The sequence below is a fragment of the Triticum urartu genome, chromosome 7A (assembly GCF_056163025.1).
Source record: "Triticum urartu cultivar PI428250 chromosome 7A, HENAU_Tu73, whole genome shotgun sequence".
In the NCBI taxonomy this organism is placed as follows: Eukaryota; Viridiplantae; Streptophyta; class Magnoliopsida; order Poales; family Poaceae; genus Triticum; species Triticum urartu.
In genome coordinates this window covers 201,972,284-201,988,024 of record NC_141879.1, presented here as the reverse complement: position 1 = coordinate 201,988,024, position 15,741 = coordinate 201,972,284, and the positions used below count along the sequence as shown (strand labels likewise).

The window sequence follows — 15,741 nt, the reverse complement described above, 5'->3', positions numbered from 1 at the left end:
GAGTCATGACGGATGTCACTAGGCAGGACTGCTTCTGCTCCATAAACCATGAAGAAAGGTGTATAACCTGTAGACCTGTTAGGAGTGGTATTGATACTCCACCATTAGGGTTGACCCGGCCCCTCCTGGGCGGGTCATATCCAAAAGTTATATTCCCAACAGCGAGGCCAACACGGGACCGGGATCCGCCAGTGGAAGAGATGAACGGCGAGGCGGAGCTCGCGCATTGGGCGGCGTCAGTGGACGAGGAGGAGGATGCGGCCTCGCGAGTTTCGGCGGTGGGGCACGGCTCACCAGCAGTAGCAGGGTCGTCGGGCGCTGCCGCAGGTCCATGGCAAGGACACAAGGGGGAGGGGCGGCGCAAGGCGGCGCTAGAGGGAGCAGCAAGGTGGCGCCATGGGTCCTGGACGGCGGTGGCGCATCTGTTGGCTCCTGGAGCTAGTGCTTGACCGCGGAGGGAGGTGGGGATCGGGAAGAGCGGCGCTGCTGCTCTCTCCCTAGTGATGCGTGAAGGTGCGCGAGGTGGCGGGAGGAGGAATGAGAGGAAGGGGTGCAGGGATCGGGCTATGAAGCTAGGATTAGAGGGATGGATGGCTGCTGGGCTGCGTGCTGCTGGGCCTGCTCTCGGCTGCGCTGAGCTGCTGCTGCCCTTTTTCTGAATTCCTTCAGACAGGAAATAATTACAGAAAAGAACAGAGAGCATGGAGAAGGTAGAAGCAAGGATGAGAATTAAAATGAGCTCCTGGAGATATGCACTATTTGAATAAATTGCTTTGGCCATTTTTAGAGGTAGAAAAATAAACCATATTTGAATTAACTTCAAACTTGAGTCATTTCTGAACCGAACCAAAACATCTTCAAAAGAGCTGAAACTTGACAGAAAAGTTAAATGAAATGTGTTGGATTTACAGGGAAAGAGTGAACATTATTTAGGCAGGAAAAAATGTCACTCGAGTAAATGGCTATAATTTATAAGAAAGGAAGAAGGAGATGGGGTTTGCCTGGAGATGGACTAACTTGAAGGGTGAAGATGCCAACAGCAATGGAGATGAAGAGAAAGAGATCACACCAAGACATACACAAATAAAATGCACATGCAACAACAAGCAATGTGATCATGATGCGATGCAAAATATGACAACGGCATTCGACATGGTCATGGCATAGACATATAGGAATGAAATATGCAAAAAAAATTATGATAATGCAACAAACAAGCAAACACACATCAACAACTAAAATAAAAGGAAGGGCAACTGAAGCGTCGGTCTCAGGGCGTTACAGCTATAGAGCTGTTCGGACTTTTACTGGCAGCTCATTCATTCCCATGTCGAGCCCCTGGTAGGGTATGCCGAGGTGTATCTGCAGAGCAGCCGTTAAGGCCGTACTTATTGTTGAAAGAGTATGAAAGATCGGTTCGGATGAGACTTACTTAGAACGGAGACATGTGCCAATGATAAGTTTATGTATATATAAATATATGATAATAATAAAAAAAGGAAGGACCGTGAACCCGGCTATTTGACATGCTCGGGGTCGGGATCAGAGGAAAAAAGGGTATATTACAGGCTCGGAATAAAGATTATGGTCCACAAAATGTTATTTTGGACCTCCTGTTGCACGTCTGCATCACCCGTCCTTGGGGAGGGGAATCCTTAACGGAAGTAGCCCCTTAGGTGAGCATACGGATCCGAACTCCGGTAGAGTCCATTGTGGAAGTTGTCCCGCTGGTCACCTATTATTTAGGAACGATACAGAAAAATAAAGTAAGCAGATAGAAAACGTTACGAGAATGCTTGCAGGGTTGTCCGTATTATGCTTCCGCCGATGCCCATGGTATCTTGAGTGTGTAGTGATGTGCGCGAGGTGTAAATTTTGCCAGCGCGGTACGTGGGTGGCGGAAGACGGATTGCTATTCATGTTCCCGAAGTAGTCAAACGTCGGAGGGAAATTGTTTCTGGCCCCTGGCGTTCTACTGGCGAGCCGATCCATCGTCTTTATCGCCTGGTGGCCTCCTCCCCTTATGATCAGCGTTAAGCTTGCCTGCCTGCTTAAAGACCCAACAGTTTCGGTTGGCATGATTAGGTGGCATATCAGGGTGATCGTGAATCTGACAAGGTCGGTCCAATATCCTGTTAAGGGTGGATGGTCCATCCTTGTTTGCCTTTAGTGGCTTCTTCCGTTGACCGGGCTTCGGATTGTGAAATCCGGCGTTCACCATTGTGTCGCGTATATTACTGCGACTGTTGTGTTCGGTTCGTCATGGTTTGTCGTTGCCATCTCAGATTTCGGAAGTGCCCGGGCTGCTGGCGTCATTGCTTTTACGAGCAAGCCAGTTGTCTTCTCCCAAGCAGAAGCGGGTCATTAGAGCGGTAAGGGCTGCCATGGATTTGGGTCCTTCCTGGCCAAGGTGACGCGCCAGCCATTCGTCCTGGACGCTGTGTCTGAAGGCCACAAGGGCTTCTGCGTCCGGACAGTCGAAAATTTGGTTCTTTTTGACTAAGAACCTGGTCCAGAGCTCCCTGGCTGACTCGCCGGGCTCCTAGACAATGTGACTTAAGTCATTGTCGTATAATGGCCGGACATATGTTCCCTGGAAATTGCCTCGAAAGGCGTCTTCCAAATCTTCCCAGTTGCCAATGGAATTTTCTCGCAAACTGTTTAGCCAGTACCGAGATGGCCCTTTTAGCTTGAGAGGTAGGTATTTAAGGGCGTGGAGGTCGTCTCCATGGGCCATGTGAATATGAAGGAGGTAATCCTCGATCCATACCGCATGGATCTGTTGTTCCATCATCTGATTCAATGTTGATGGGTTTAAACCCATCTGGAAATTTGTGCTCCATTACTTTGTTAGCGAAGCAGAGAGGGTGTGCGGCTCCTCTATGTTGGGCCACAGTATGAAGCACCTCCGGCGGGTTCCGTTTACGGTGTTCGGCCCGGGCATGGTCGGCTTTGTAGCGTCCGAATATGCGACCATCATCGTCGGTCGGGGTATATCTTCGTGATCTGTACATCGCTCGTGTATGTCCTGCTCTACCCTTAGTGTATTGGTTGATATCGCGGGTATTCCTGCGAGCTGTTTTGTTTTGATGGCCGGATGGGTTGGCATGGTGCTCTGCTTGGGCTGCTGCTTTGACTGGGCCGAACTATGGTCGGCCTGCCACATTATTCGATGGTGGTATGGGCTCCATCGCCCTGCCATCGAATTGAGGGAGCTGCCTATTCTTGGGGTGGATTTTGACTGGGCTGCTAAGGCCGTATTCTTCGGCAGCCAAGACCTTGGTCCATCTATCATTGAGCAAATCTTGGCTTGCTTGAAGCTGCAGCTGCTTCTTTCTTAGGCTACTTGCATGGGCTATAAGCTGGCGTTTAAAGCACTCCTGCTCGAGAGGTTCCTTGGGCATGATAAAGTCTTCGTTTCCGAGGATCTCCTCTTCCTCGGAGGGTGGGAGATAATTGTTGTCCTTCGAGTCCCCATATGTGGTATGTTCATCAGAGTTGTCCTGCCCGTCTTCCTGTTCCTCCTGCTCGGATTCTACTTCAATAGGGTCTTCGTTGTTCAGAGTATCGTCTTCTCTGGTGCTGGCAGTGTCTTTTCTTGGGCGATGAGGCCCAGGGCGCCGATGTTCGGGCTGTGTACCAGGTGGTTTATCCTCGACCGGATTCTCCTTCTCATCGTCGAGAGCGTCGTAAGGTGTGTCTATCATACACACATCACACCAGGAAGTGCATGTCCTGTGTTTAGCGGGTAGTAAGTTCTGGCCTTGCCCCTCATCGTCGTCTATACCGTCGATGTCTCCGGCGCAGGGATAGGGTGTGTTGGTTACATCTTTAACAGTGGCTATGAAGTGGGTGGCGGGTGGGAAGCAAAATTCTCCGTTGTCCGCCGCAAGTTCGAACCGAACATCGTTCAGAGATGGGTCGCCCGCTAGGGATAGGTTTTTTTAGTGAATTTAGTATGTCGCCCATGGGCGAGTGTTGGAAGACATCTGCGGTGCTGAACTGGAAGATTGATAACCGATCGAGCTCGGTGTACGCAGGCTCGCAGGGTTCGGAGCTCGACATCGGAGGCAAGTCTGGGGTTCCGTTGACGCAGATACCGCACGAAGTGGAATCAGCGTGTGGCTCCAGCACTGCGGAATCGGTGGTCCCCGTGGTGGGGTTGAGCTTCCCATCTTCGGACGACTTGAACTGCTCCAGATTTGAGGCCGGAGCTGCTACAGGAGCTATCTCCTGGATGCGGCATGATGACAGGTTTAAGCCATGTTCATCGGGGCGATGGGGAGTGGTTGTCACGGTCTCGAATCCGTCAAAGATCAAGTCTCCATGGATGTCCGCAACGTAATTCAAGCTCCCGAATCTGACCTGATGGCCAGGGGCGTAGCTGTCGATCTGCTCCAGATGGCCAAGCGAGTTGGCCCGCAGTACAAAGCCACCGAATACGAAGATTTGTCCGGGGAGGAAGGTTTCTCCCTGGACAACGCCATTACTGACGATCGAAGGGGCCATCGAGCCCTTTGCTGGCGGCACAGTAGAACTCTCAATGAAAGCACCAATGTCGGTGTCAAAACCGGCGGATCTCGGGTAGGGGGTCCCGAACTGTGCGTCTAGGACGGTCGTAACAGGAGACAGGGGACACGATGTTTACCCAGGTTCGGGCCCTCTCAATGGAGGTAATACCCTACTTCCTGCTTGATTGATCTTGATGAATATGAGTATTACAAGAGTTGATCTACCACGAGATCGTAATGACTAAACCCTAGAAGTCTAGCCTATGGTAATGAGTATATGTGATGTCCTTTCCAGACTAGCCCCTTCGGTTTATATAGACACCGGGGGGATCTAGGGTTTACATGGAGTCGGTTACATAAGAAGGAATCTTCGATCACTAAGCTTGCCTTCCACGCTAAGTACAGTCCAATCCGGACATGATGCAGTCTTCGGCCTTCATGTCTTCACAGCCCATCAGTCCGACCCAAAGGATAATAGGCCGGACGCCCGAGGACCCCTTAGTCCAGGACTCCCTCACTCATCAGTACCCTCACCGCCGGTCTCATCGAGGATTTTGGGAACGCCGCGTCCAACCTCATCCTCATCCCGAAGCCTACTTTCGCTAAGGTGGTGGCGTACCTCAAGCTGGAGGAGCGCCGGATGAGGATGGCACGGAGTCGGGCGACCCACACCGCCATCGGCGCTGGCACCCGCGGGGGTCCAGCCCCGCCACCTCCATGCCCGACACCGTCCTAGCCGGCGACGCCCGCTTTCCCGCCCGGCTTTCCGCCTGCCCTGGCTGCTCCCTTCCCGCCGCCCCAGCCGGTGGCCAATGGGGGAGGTCATCGCGGTGGCCGCAAGGAAGGGGCGTGGGCGCTCAGTGAGGAGCACCCCGCCCACCGCAGCAGGCCTATCAGCCGGCCCCATGGTACACCGGCCAGAACGCATGGACCGGCGTCGTGCACGCCTACTCCATGCCGGTTCCCCGTGCCCCTGTCTCGGGTATTCTCGGCGCCCAACCACCGTCGCACCAGGCATTCTACGCCACGCCACAGCCCTATGCGGCGCCCTACGGCCAGCAGCCGGAGCCAGGTGGGCTGCCACCACTGCCCTTGATGGCCCCGCCGCAGCCTCTCCCGCCGGAGCCATGGGACCCGGCCCTCCTAGCGGCTCTTCACACTGCCCCTTCACCATCCTGTTACACCGGTGGCAGCGACTGGTACATGGACACCGGAGCTACCACGCGTATGGCCGCTTATCTCGGTAACCTCCACACCTCCTATCCCGTCCACACTTCCAACCGCATCACCGTAGGTGACGGCTCCTCTCTTCCTATCACTCACATTGGTCATGCATATTTTCCGTCTAACTCCACTCCCATATCCATGTCTAATGTCTTAGTTTCTCCTGGGCTTATTAAAAATCTTGTTTCTGTTCGTTCTCTTGCACGTGAAAATCCTATTACCGTTGAATTTGACGAATGTGGTTTTTCTGTTAACAAAGCTCGCACCCGGATGGTACTCCACGGATGTGACAGCCCCGGCGAGCTCTACCCAATTCACTCCGCCACCTCCACCACTTCCGCCGCCCCTGTCGCTCTCGCTACCAGAGTGGATCTTTGGCACGCTCGCTTGGGTCATCCCAATCCCACCACCCTTCGTCATATACTTCGGAGTTTTTCTTTCACGGGTAATAAGAACAAGGATCACTTGTGTCATGCATGTCTCCTCAGCAAACATGCTCATCTCCCGTTTAGGGCTTCTTCTCATGTTACATTGTACCCGTTTGAGTTAATTCATGGTGATGTTTGGACCTCTCATGTTGCCAGTAATATGGGCTATCTTTATTATCTTGTCATACCTGATGATTTCTCACATTATGTGTGGACCTTCCCGTTGCGCCGCAAGTCGGATGCTATATTCACTCTCGCCGCCTTCTACTCCTATGTTCTCATGCAGTTTTGTCGTCCCATTCTCGCGTAGCAGAGAGATAACGGGAAGGAGTTCGACAACCTCGTTGTTCATACTCTCCTCACCACACATGGCACAACTTTTCGTCTCACTTGCCCATAAACCTCGCAGCAGAACGGTCGCGCTGAGCGTATCCTTCGCACTCTTAATGACTGCGTTCGGACTCTTCTCTTCCACGCCAATGTGCCTCCGCGCTTTTGGCATGACGCTCTCGCTATCGCTTCACTCCTCATTAACATCCGTCCATGTCGCACTCGCGGGAACTTTGCACCTCATCACCTCCTCTTCGGTGCACCACCCTCTTATGATGAGCTTCGCATCTTCGGTTGTCTCTGCTACCCTAGCATCGTCGCTACTGCGCCTCATAAGCTTGCACCCCGCTCCGTCGCCTGCATCTTTCTCGGCTACCCACCTAACACTAAGGGCTACCGCCTCTATGATCATGTCTCCCATCATGTTTTCACCTCCCGACACGTTTACTTTGATGAGATGGTGTTTCCGTTTCAGTAGCAGGTACCCCTTGTCGCCTCGTCTCCGCCGGCCACCGGTGGCTCTTCGGCGACTCCGTCAGGTGGACGGCCCCGCCCGGCTCTCGGACCGCCTCTAGGCTTTGGCGGTCCTCGCGTCGTGAGACAAGCTGCATCGCGCCCCCACGCCCGCACCTGCCCTCTCGGCCTCCTCGGCTGGCGCCCCCCTTCACCCACCGCCCACGACTCGGGGGTCGCGGGCTCGGGCGCCGCCGGCTCGGTCGCCCCTTCGGCAGCCTCTTCAGCCGCCACTTCACCGTACGCCGCCTTGCCGGCCCAGTCGCCGGCCACCTCACCGGCCCCGTCGTCGGCCGCCTCGCCGGCTGCTCCGGTGTTGCCGTCTGGCCCTGTTACACGGTCTAGGACCGGCGTTCACCGTCCGAGCCTGCGGTACTTGGGCGATGAGTACCTCATCGCCGCCTCCACCATGGAGCCGTCTCCTCTTCCCACGTCCGCTCGCGTCGCCCTCCGTGATCCTCACTGGCTTGCGGTGATGCATGAAGAGTTTGACGCTCTTCAACGGAACCGTACCTAGATACTGGTTCCCCGGCCTCCTCGCGCCAATGTCATCACCGGCAAGTGGGTCTTTCGCCACAAGACCCGCTCGGATGGTACCCTTGAGCGCTACAGGGCTCACTGGGTGGTTTGTGGTTTCCGACAGTGCGCTGGATAAGGTTGGAAAAAGCAGCAGGCGTAAGCGAGGCGGTTGGCCTTCGCCTAGTGCCTAGGCGGTGCTTAAGCGCCCTAGGCACAGCCTAGGCGGTTATATATTTTTACTATCAAGGTGTATATGTGGTTATTATATGTGTATTTTATTAATTCAGGGCATATAAGTATGTTGACTACCAGCTACTATCATTGGAATATGGCCCTTTTGGCATATCAGTGCAATATGGCATGATTTCTCACCTGGGTAGACAATTTCTTACTTGCTTTGCCTAGACTTCTGCTTATGCCCTAGACAAGGCGTTTGGCCATTGCCTAGTGCCTAGGCATGCCTAGGCGCCTCCTAGGCACTGCCTTTTGCAACAGAGGCTGGAATTGACTTCACTGAGACGTTTGCCCTGGTTGTTAAACCGGACACGATCCGCATTGTCCTCCAGCTTGCGGTGTCCCGAGGCTGGCCAGTTCATCAGATGGATGTCTCCAACGCCTTCCTCCAAGGCCATCTTGAGGAGCAGGTTTATTGTGAGCAGCCCACTGGTTTCGTCGACGCATCTCTTCCTGGCCATGTGTGTTTATTGTCCCGGTCTCTCTGTGGGCTCAAGCAAGCACCCCGCGCCTGGTACCAGTGGATCCCCGGGTTTCTTCAGACACTGGGTTTCAGCGTCACTCGCTCGGATGCCTCGATGTTTGTCTATCGCCACGGTGACACGACTGCATATTTGCTCCTCTACGTCGACGACATCATCCTGACGGCCTCCTCCGCAGCTCTACTTCAGCAGATTACTCTTCGACTGCGTGACGAGTTTGCCATCAAGGACTTGGGTGCTCTACATTATTTCCTTGGCATTGAGGTTGTTCAGCGACCGGACGGCTTCTTTCTTCATCAACAGAAGTATGTGCACGAGCTTCTTGAGCGTGATGGCATGCTCAATTGTCACCCTGTTGCTACTCCTGTTGACACGAAGGCCAAGGTTTCTACTCTTGAGGGCTCGCCAGCGTCGGATGCTCCTTTCTATGGTCCATCTTAGATGCTCATCAGTATCTGACTCTCACCAGACCGGATCTTCAGTATGCTGTTCAGCAGGTATGTCTCCACATGCACGCCCCTCGTGACTCCCATTGGACTCTCGTGAAGTGGATCCTCTGTTACATTCGCGGCACGATGACCCTCGGGCTCACCCTCACGGCGTCCACTTCTCTGGAGATGATGGCCTACTCCGATGCGGACTGGGCTGGCTGCCCAGACACTCGTCGGTCTACCTCCGGCTACTGCGTCTACCTCGGGCCTTCACTCGTCTCGTGGTCGTCCAAGCGACAACCCACGGTTTCGCGCTCCAGCGCGGAGGCTGAGTACCAAGCTATGGCTAACGCTGTTGCTGAGTGCACCTGGCTACGACAGTTGCTTCAGGAACTGCATCACGACGTCTCCCAAGCTATGGTTGTCTACTGCGACAATGTTTCTGCGGTGTACCTCTCCGCCAACCCCGTTCATCATCGCCGGACTAAAAACATTGAGTTGGACATTCACTTTGTGCGCGAGCAGGTGGCCCTTGGACATATTCGGGTTCTCCACGTTCCGACTGCACAACAGTTCGCCGATGTGATGACGAAGGGACTGCCGACTTCCACCTTCGAGGAGTTTCGTTCCAGTCTTTGCGTCACTGGCGCCGCTTCGACTGCCGAGGGGTGTTGAGTATATTGTGTACGTATATATTTGTGTATAGGGCCCACCTCCTGTTTCCTCTGTATAGTTGAGGTTGCGACCCCCCCTCTGTACTTATATATACGTGTCTGGTGCACCGATCAATATATTACGATTGCACAGCCCACATCTTGTCCCTCTACACGGACATTATAATGTAAACATTTGCGGGCGATTTGAGACGCCGTGACCCGCGGACCAAGTTTGATGCTTTGCTTACGGCTCAACGTTCAGAAATGCAGGTGGACGAGAAGAACTCAACACAGATTGAAAACACCCTTTGAATCAATCGTTCTGACCCACCCTCCTCGCGCCATGCACTCCGCCTCCCCCGTCGGGTCGACGCGCTCCTCGCACTCCCACGGCAGCGCTGGATCTGGCTGGGGCATCCCTGCGTCCGTGGCCACTCCTGTTAGATCCGTCGGTCCGTCGGATGGGCTGGTCTCTCCGCGGCCTCGTCTCGCGTCAACGGTGTGCCCCGCTCCTCCGCCGTGTTTCCTACTGCGGGGCGAGTGCTCCAAGGACGCGCCACCCTCTCCTCCTGCGGTCCGTGCGAAGCGCCCCCGTTCTGGGAAAGGCAGGCTCAAGTCCATTGTGGTTGTGCCATCTCCTCCGCCCTCTCCTTCCTCTTCCGTCGATGGAGACGGGTGGACGGCGGTCAAATCCAAGAAGCAGCGCCGCGCCACCAAGAACCCTGTAGGCGCTCCTAGGCGCTCCAGGTCGGGGCGGTCCGGCCGGCGCCCCGCCATTAATGCCTCGAGCGGTCGCGCTGCCTTCTTAAGCCGCTTCGATGGGCTGTGCTTCCGCTGTCTCAGCACCCGCCACCGTAGTGTAGACTGCAGAGATCCCCTACATTGCATCATTTGCAAGTAGCCGGGGCACTTCGGCCGCGAATGCCCGCAGAATCCAAGGTTCAAAAGTAGAGTTCTGGCACAGCTCCCTGCTCGCGGCCCGGTCAGAGATAGGCTCCGCTTCCCCACCCCACCGCCGGCCCCACTACCGGCCGCCATGGATCGCCAAGCCTACCACACCGACCCGTCTCGTCACCCCCGCTCCAGCCACAAGGTCATCATCGCCACACCGGCCATTGAGCACCAGGAGTTCCTCCTCCGCAAGCATGCGGTGGTTCTCACGGCGGCACTATCCCAGCACGCCGCCAACCCCATGGCGGTGGGCCGGGCCATCGAAGAGCAGCTGCACACACCTCCCCGCCTGCTGCACGTCACCAGCCATGACCCGGAGGACTTCTTCGTCCACTTCGAGCTCCCGGCGCACAAGGAGAACGCAGTCCGCCGCGGGCATGTCAAGGTGGACGGCGTCGTATTCGCGATCAAGGGCTGGCACGAGGACGACCACGACGTGCCAGATGACAGCAAGCTCCACGTCCGCGTGGTCATCGAGAGGATGCCCATGTAGCTCTAGTCGCTGGAGGGCGCCGTCGAAGTGCTGGGCGACCTCTGCATCGTGGACCGCCTCGACAGCCGCACCCATGAGCGCGGGCACACCAGGTCGTTCACCTGCTGGGTGTGGGTCTCCGACGTCGCGCACATCCCCACCAAGCGTACCATCTGGCGCGCGGCGCGGGGCGCGGGCCGGGTGGAGGCCATGCTTGGTTTCTCGCCGCCGAGCCGCCAGGTCGCGCCACCCCCCGGCGTCAAGCGCCGTGATCTGCTAGTGCACGTGGACCGAATCGAGGACTGGACCCCGCGATCCCCGCGCTCGTCCCGTTCTCGTCAAAGCGGCCTTCCCTCCTCAGAGTCCGACGACGATGCCCCCTTCCCGGCGATCTACCAGGGGACTTGGACCAGGCATGTTGAGGACGGCTGAGGGCGCCGTAGGCCGGAGATGGTGGCCCCCTCTGGCTGCCAGGGCCTGCAGTTCGGGAACGGAAGGCACGACCGCGACGACAGCCGCGGCGGCAGGCGTTCCTGGAAAGACACCCTGCTGGGCCGGAGTCTCAGCCGCGAGGCCGCCGCAAGCAAGAAGGCACCGCCTAGGTATAGGAGCCGCACGCCGATGAGCCGCCGGCACGGGGCGGGCTGCCGCAAGGACGACGTCGTGCTCCGGGCCACTCCTCCTCAGCCGCTCCATCGCCCGCCTCCTCCACCGCTTGCCCTGCCTCCCCAAGCCCCTCCGTCGGCCCGCACCTCCCCCGACCCGGTCACAGACTTCTTCAACGATGGCGCAGGCGAGCTGGCTCCTCCGCAGCGCGCTGACTGCATGCTGATGGAGCTCGAGGAGGTGGTCGAGGGCGCATTGGCCGCCCCTCTAGAGTTTCAAGACGGTCAAGGCGACGGTCAATTTGGGGCCCACCCGCGGCCCACCCCCGAGTCACCGTCTGGCGGGGCCCTGCCCTCTCACATGCGCCCCGACCTTGTCAGCGTGGCCTGCCGCGCCCCTACACCGGCCGTGAACACCGCGGTGCAACTTGGCGCCGTCACGCAGCAGGTCCTCGAGCTTCAGCTGGAGGGGGGGGACCGGCGACGCCCCGACAGCTCTTCCGCAACGTCGCTCCCCCTTCTCCCTGCCCCGGTGCCACCGCCCCCGCCGGCCTCCCGCCGCTCCTCTGCGCCACCAAAGACGAGGGTGCCCTCAGCGCCAACCAGGAAGAGTACGCGGCAGGCGGCCATAAATAGCCCCGTCCCCGTGGCGCAACGCACCTCTCTGCGGCTGGTGCAGGAGCTGGGTGGACTCGGGCCCAAGGAGAGGATGACCATGGAGGCGGCCGAGGCGCTCGTGCGGCATTTCGAGGAACCGCTCTTGGAGGACGACATCACCTGCATTGCTAAGCTTACCAAGCTCAACTTGGATGCCCTGCGCGCCATGGCCGGCCTCGCTGGCCCTGATGGCGCGATCGGAGTTCAAGTGTGATCATGTTAGAGATGCTCTGTAGTTTTAGGACCGGTATCTGGTGCCGTCTGGCCTTAAGCCAGATTGAGTTAGGTTTCTTTCAAATGTTGTCTGTTAGGATCAGTAGGTCTGCTCGTCGTCGGCATGTTTTGGGTGCTACTGGTGGTTGCCGACGCGCCCCGGTCCGGCGGAATGTGTGTAATCGTTTGGTCACTTTCATCATTAGTAGCTTTGGTTCCCGGAGAATTCACCTGTTCCTAAATGACTGACGACACATGCGGTTTCATGAGTTGGAACGTGAGAGGGCTCAACTCGCCGGCGAGGAGAGCCATGGTTATTGAGCTAGTTAGTGCCATGCTCCCGGCGATCCTCTGCCTGCAGGAGACAAAGATCGACACTTGGTCCCCCAGCTTGGTGTGTGACATTGGTGGGCGCGCTCTGGACGGCTGCACTGTCCTACCGGCGATCGACACCCGCAGTGGTGCGGCCATCTTCTGGGATTCCACCATCGCTAGCATTGCCACGCATAGCATTGGGCTCTTCTCCATCACGGCGATCGTCACGCTGCTGCGCTCTGGCACATCGTTTTGGCTAACAACGGTCTACGGACCGGCTGATGAAGCAAGAAAAGATGTCTTCCTGCTCGAGCTTGCTGCAGCTGCTCCTCCCCCCGGCCATCCATGGGTGGTCAACGGTGATTTTAACATCATATATGAAGCCAGAGATAAGAACAACTCTAACCTCAATAGGTGGCTCATGGGAAAGTTTAGAGCAGTGATAGATCAGGCCGGCCTAAAGGAGATAAAGTGCAAAAGCAGGAGATTTACGTGGAGCAATGAGCGCCAAAACCCTACGTTAGTGAGCATCGACAAATTTTTCTACAACATGGACTGGGAGGCCCTATTCCCAAACCACACTTTGACTGCGGCATCCACGGCTTGCTCGGATCACTGCCCGCTCCTGCTTGCAAACGCCGCCTCGCCTCGTCGCAAAGCCAGATTCAGATTTGAGAGCTTCTGGCCTCGCTTCCCCCGTTTCCAGGAAACGGTGGCTCGGGCCTGGGAGAGGCCTGTCAACCATGACTGCCCGTTTGTGAGGTTTAAGACCAAGCTTCAGAGAACCGCTTCTGACCTGAAGATCTGGGAAAGACTCTGTTCAGCGACGCAAAACTTCAGTTCCACTTGGCATCCGAGGTGGTGCTCCATTTCGACGTGGCCCAGGAGAGAAGAGTTCTGACCCAATCTGAATTTCACCTCAGGAAGCTGCTCAAGTTGAAGATCGTTGGCCTCGCGGCACTGGAGCGTGCCACGAAAAGACAGGCCTCCCGTGTTACATGGTTGAAGGCCGGCGATGCCAAAACTGCTTTCTTTCAGGCCAAAATCAGCTCGCGAAGACGGAAAAATTTCATTCAGCAGCTGCAGGGGGACGGCCTGATGACCACAACTCACGAAGACAAGGCGAAGATGATTCAGGAGCACTTCCAGAAGCTCTTGGGGACAAGGAAAAACAGAGAATGCACGATCAACTGGGACGCGATCAACCTGCCGGTGCTGGACAGCAGTGGCCTTGACAATCCTTTCACCGAGGCTGAAATCTAGGCGGATGTGTGCTCGTCGCCGGCGGAGAAGGCCCCGGGGCCAGATGGGTTCTCTAGCTCCTTCTACAAAGCTTGTTGGCTGACGATCAAGGACGATCTTGTGGCTGTTTTCAACAAGTTCCACCGCCTGGCTGCTTGGGATTTTGCGTCGCTGAACAGAGCGTTGATTGCTTTGCTCCCAAAGAAGGATGGGGCAGTCATAGTGGGAGACTTCCGGCTAATTAGCTTAATACATTCTGTGGCGAAGCTGATTGCCAAAGTCCTCTCCCTGCGCCTGTCAAAAGTCATCGATCAGCTCATCTCCCCTGCCCAAAGTGCCTTCCAAAAGAAGAAGGGAATCCATGACAGCTACCTCTTCATTCAGAACATGGTGAGGATGCTCCATCGCAAGCACAAGCCGACACTTCTTCTGAAGCTGGACATAGCAAAAGCGTTTGACAGCGTCTCCTGGGAGTATCTTATGGAGTTAATGCAACGACTCGGTTTCCCGCTGCGGTGGAGAGATTGGGTGGCGCTGCTCCTCTCCTCGGCTTCCTCAACCTGTCTCCTCAACAGCGCGGAGGGAGCCATCATCCAGCACCAGCGTGGCTTAAGGCAAGGCGACCCGCTGTCCCCTCTCCTCTTTATCCTCGCGATAGATCCTCTTCACCGCCTGATCGCCGCGGCCACGTGAGCCGGCGCCCTCGCCCCGCTCCCAACGGGTGTGGTGGGGCTGCGGGTCAGCTTATATGCGGATGACGCTATCTTTTTCGTCAACCCAAGTAGACAAGATGTGGATGGGCTCATGGAGCTGTTGCAGGGTTTTGGCAAAGCGACGGGGCTGAACCTGAACCAGGCGAAATCGACCGTGGCACCCATCAGGTGCTCTGGCATCGACCTGCAACACGTTTTGTAGAATTTTGGCGGGCAGATCGCGGGCTTCCCATTAGATATCTCGGCATCCCGGTGTGTCTAGGCAGGATTAGACTAGTCTATCTGCAATACCTCCTAGACAGGATTAGAGCCAGACTAGCGGGATGGAAGGGTCGCCTGATGCCACTCTCGGGGCGCCTGTGCTGGTCCGGTGCGTGCTCTCCGTGCTCCCGGCATTCGCGCTTGCAGTTCTTCGGGCTCCGGCAAAATTCTTCAAGGAAGTCGACAAGGCCCGCAGGCGGTTCCTATGGGCGCAGGACGATGAGCTCGCCGGAGGCAAGTGCAAGGTCCAGTGGCAGGTGGTCGCATCCCCGACGGATCGCGGGGGGCTGGGCGTACCGGACCTGCAACGCTTCGCTAGAGCCCTGCGCCTCCGCTGGTTGTGGATGGCATGGACACACCCAGACCGGCCTTGGGCGGGGCTAGGATCGCCGTGCGACGACAAGGATCGGGCGCTCTTCGCGTCGGCAACTACCGTGGCCATGCGCAGCAGGCAACAGGCCACCTTCTGGCACTGCAATTGGCTCGGCGTTCGCCCGCTCAAGCTCCAATTCCCGGACATATTCAGGCGCTCCATCCGCAAGAACCGGAGTGTTGCCGACGCGCTTCTGGGGGATAGATGGATACTCGACCTTCAGCTTGGTGAAATCAACGACACAATCATGCTGCAGTGCATCCATCTGGCTAGGGCGATTAGAGAGGCAGAAATCACGCTGCAGCCGGACATCACCGACGAGATCGCTTGGACGGGGGGCGGCGGTAGCTCTGAATACTCTGCTAGCTCCGCCTACGCCATCCAGTTCTCCGACCGCCCCACGACCTCTTTCAAGCCACTGATCTAGAAGACATGGGCGCCGGGGCATGTCAAGATGTTCTGCTGGCTTCTCCACCATGATAAGTTGTGGTGCAACGACCGGCTTCAACGTCGAGGATGGGAGAACGGATACTTCTGCGCCCTGTGCTCCAGAAGCCTAGAATCATTGGTGCACTTATTCTGGGAATGCCCGGTCGCGCTGAGGGTTTGGA

The 15,741-nt window shown here is 56.6% G+C and overlaps 1 protein-coding gene and 1 pseudogene across 1 annotated transcript; both read left to right on the top strand.

The window, feature by feature from the left end:
- The first annotated feature begins 9,671 nt into the window (after window positions 1–9,671).
- On the top strand, window positions 9,672–11,023 carry LOC147958995 (uncharacterized; annotated as a pseudogene).
- Window positions 11,024–12,536: 1,513 nt separating this feature from the next.
- Window positions 12,537–14,476, top strand: LOC147958994 (uncharacterized). Its single transcript, XM_087532404.1, has 3 exons — window positions 12,537–13,303; window positions 13,366–13,753; window positions 13,805–14,476. The coding sequence occupies exons 1-3, from the start codon at window positions 12,537–12,539 to the stop codon at window positions 14,474–14,476; spliced, it is 1,827 nt and encodes a 608-aa protein (XP_087388530.1).
- The last annotated feature ends 1,265 nt before the right edge of the window (window positions 14,477–15,741 follow it).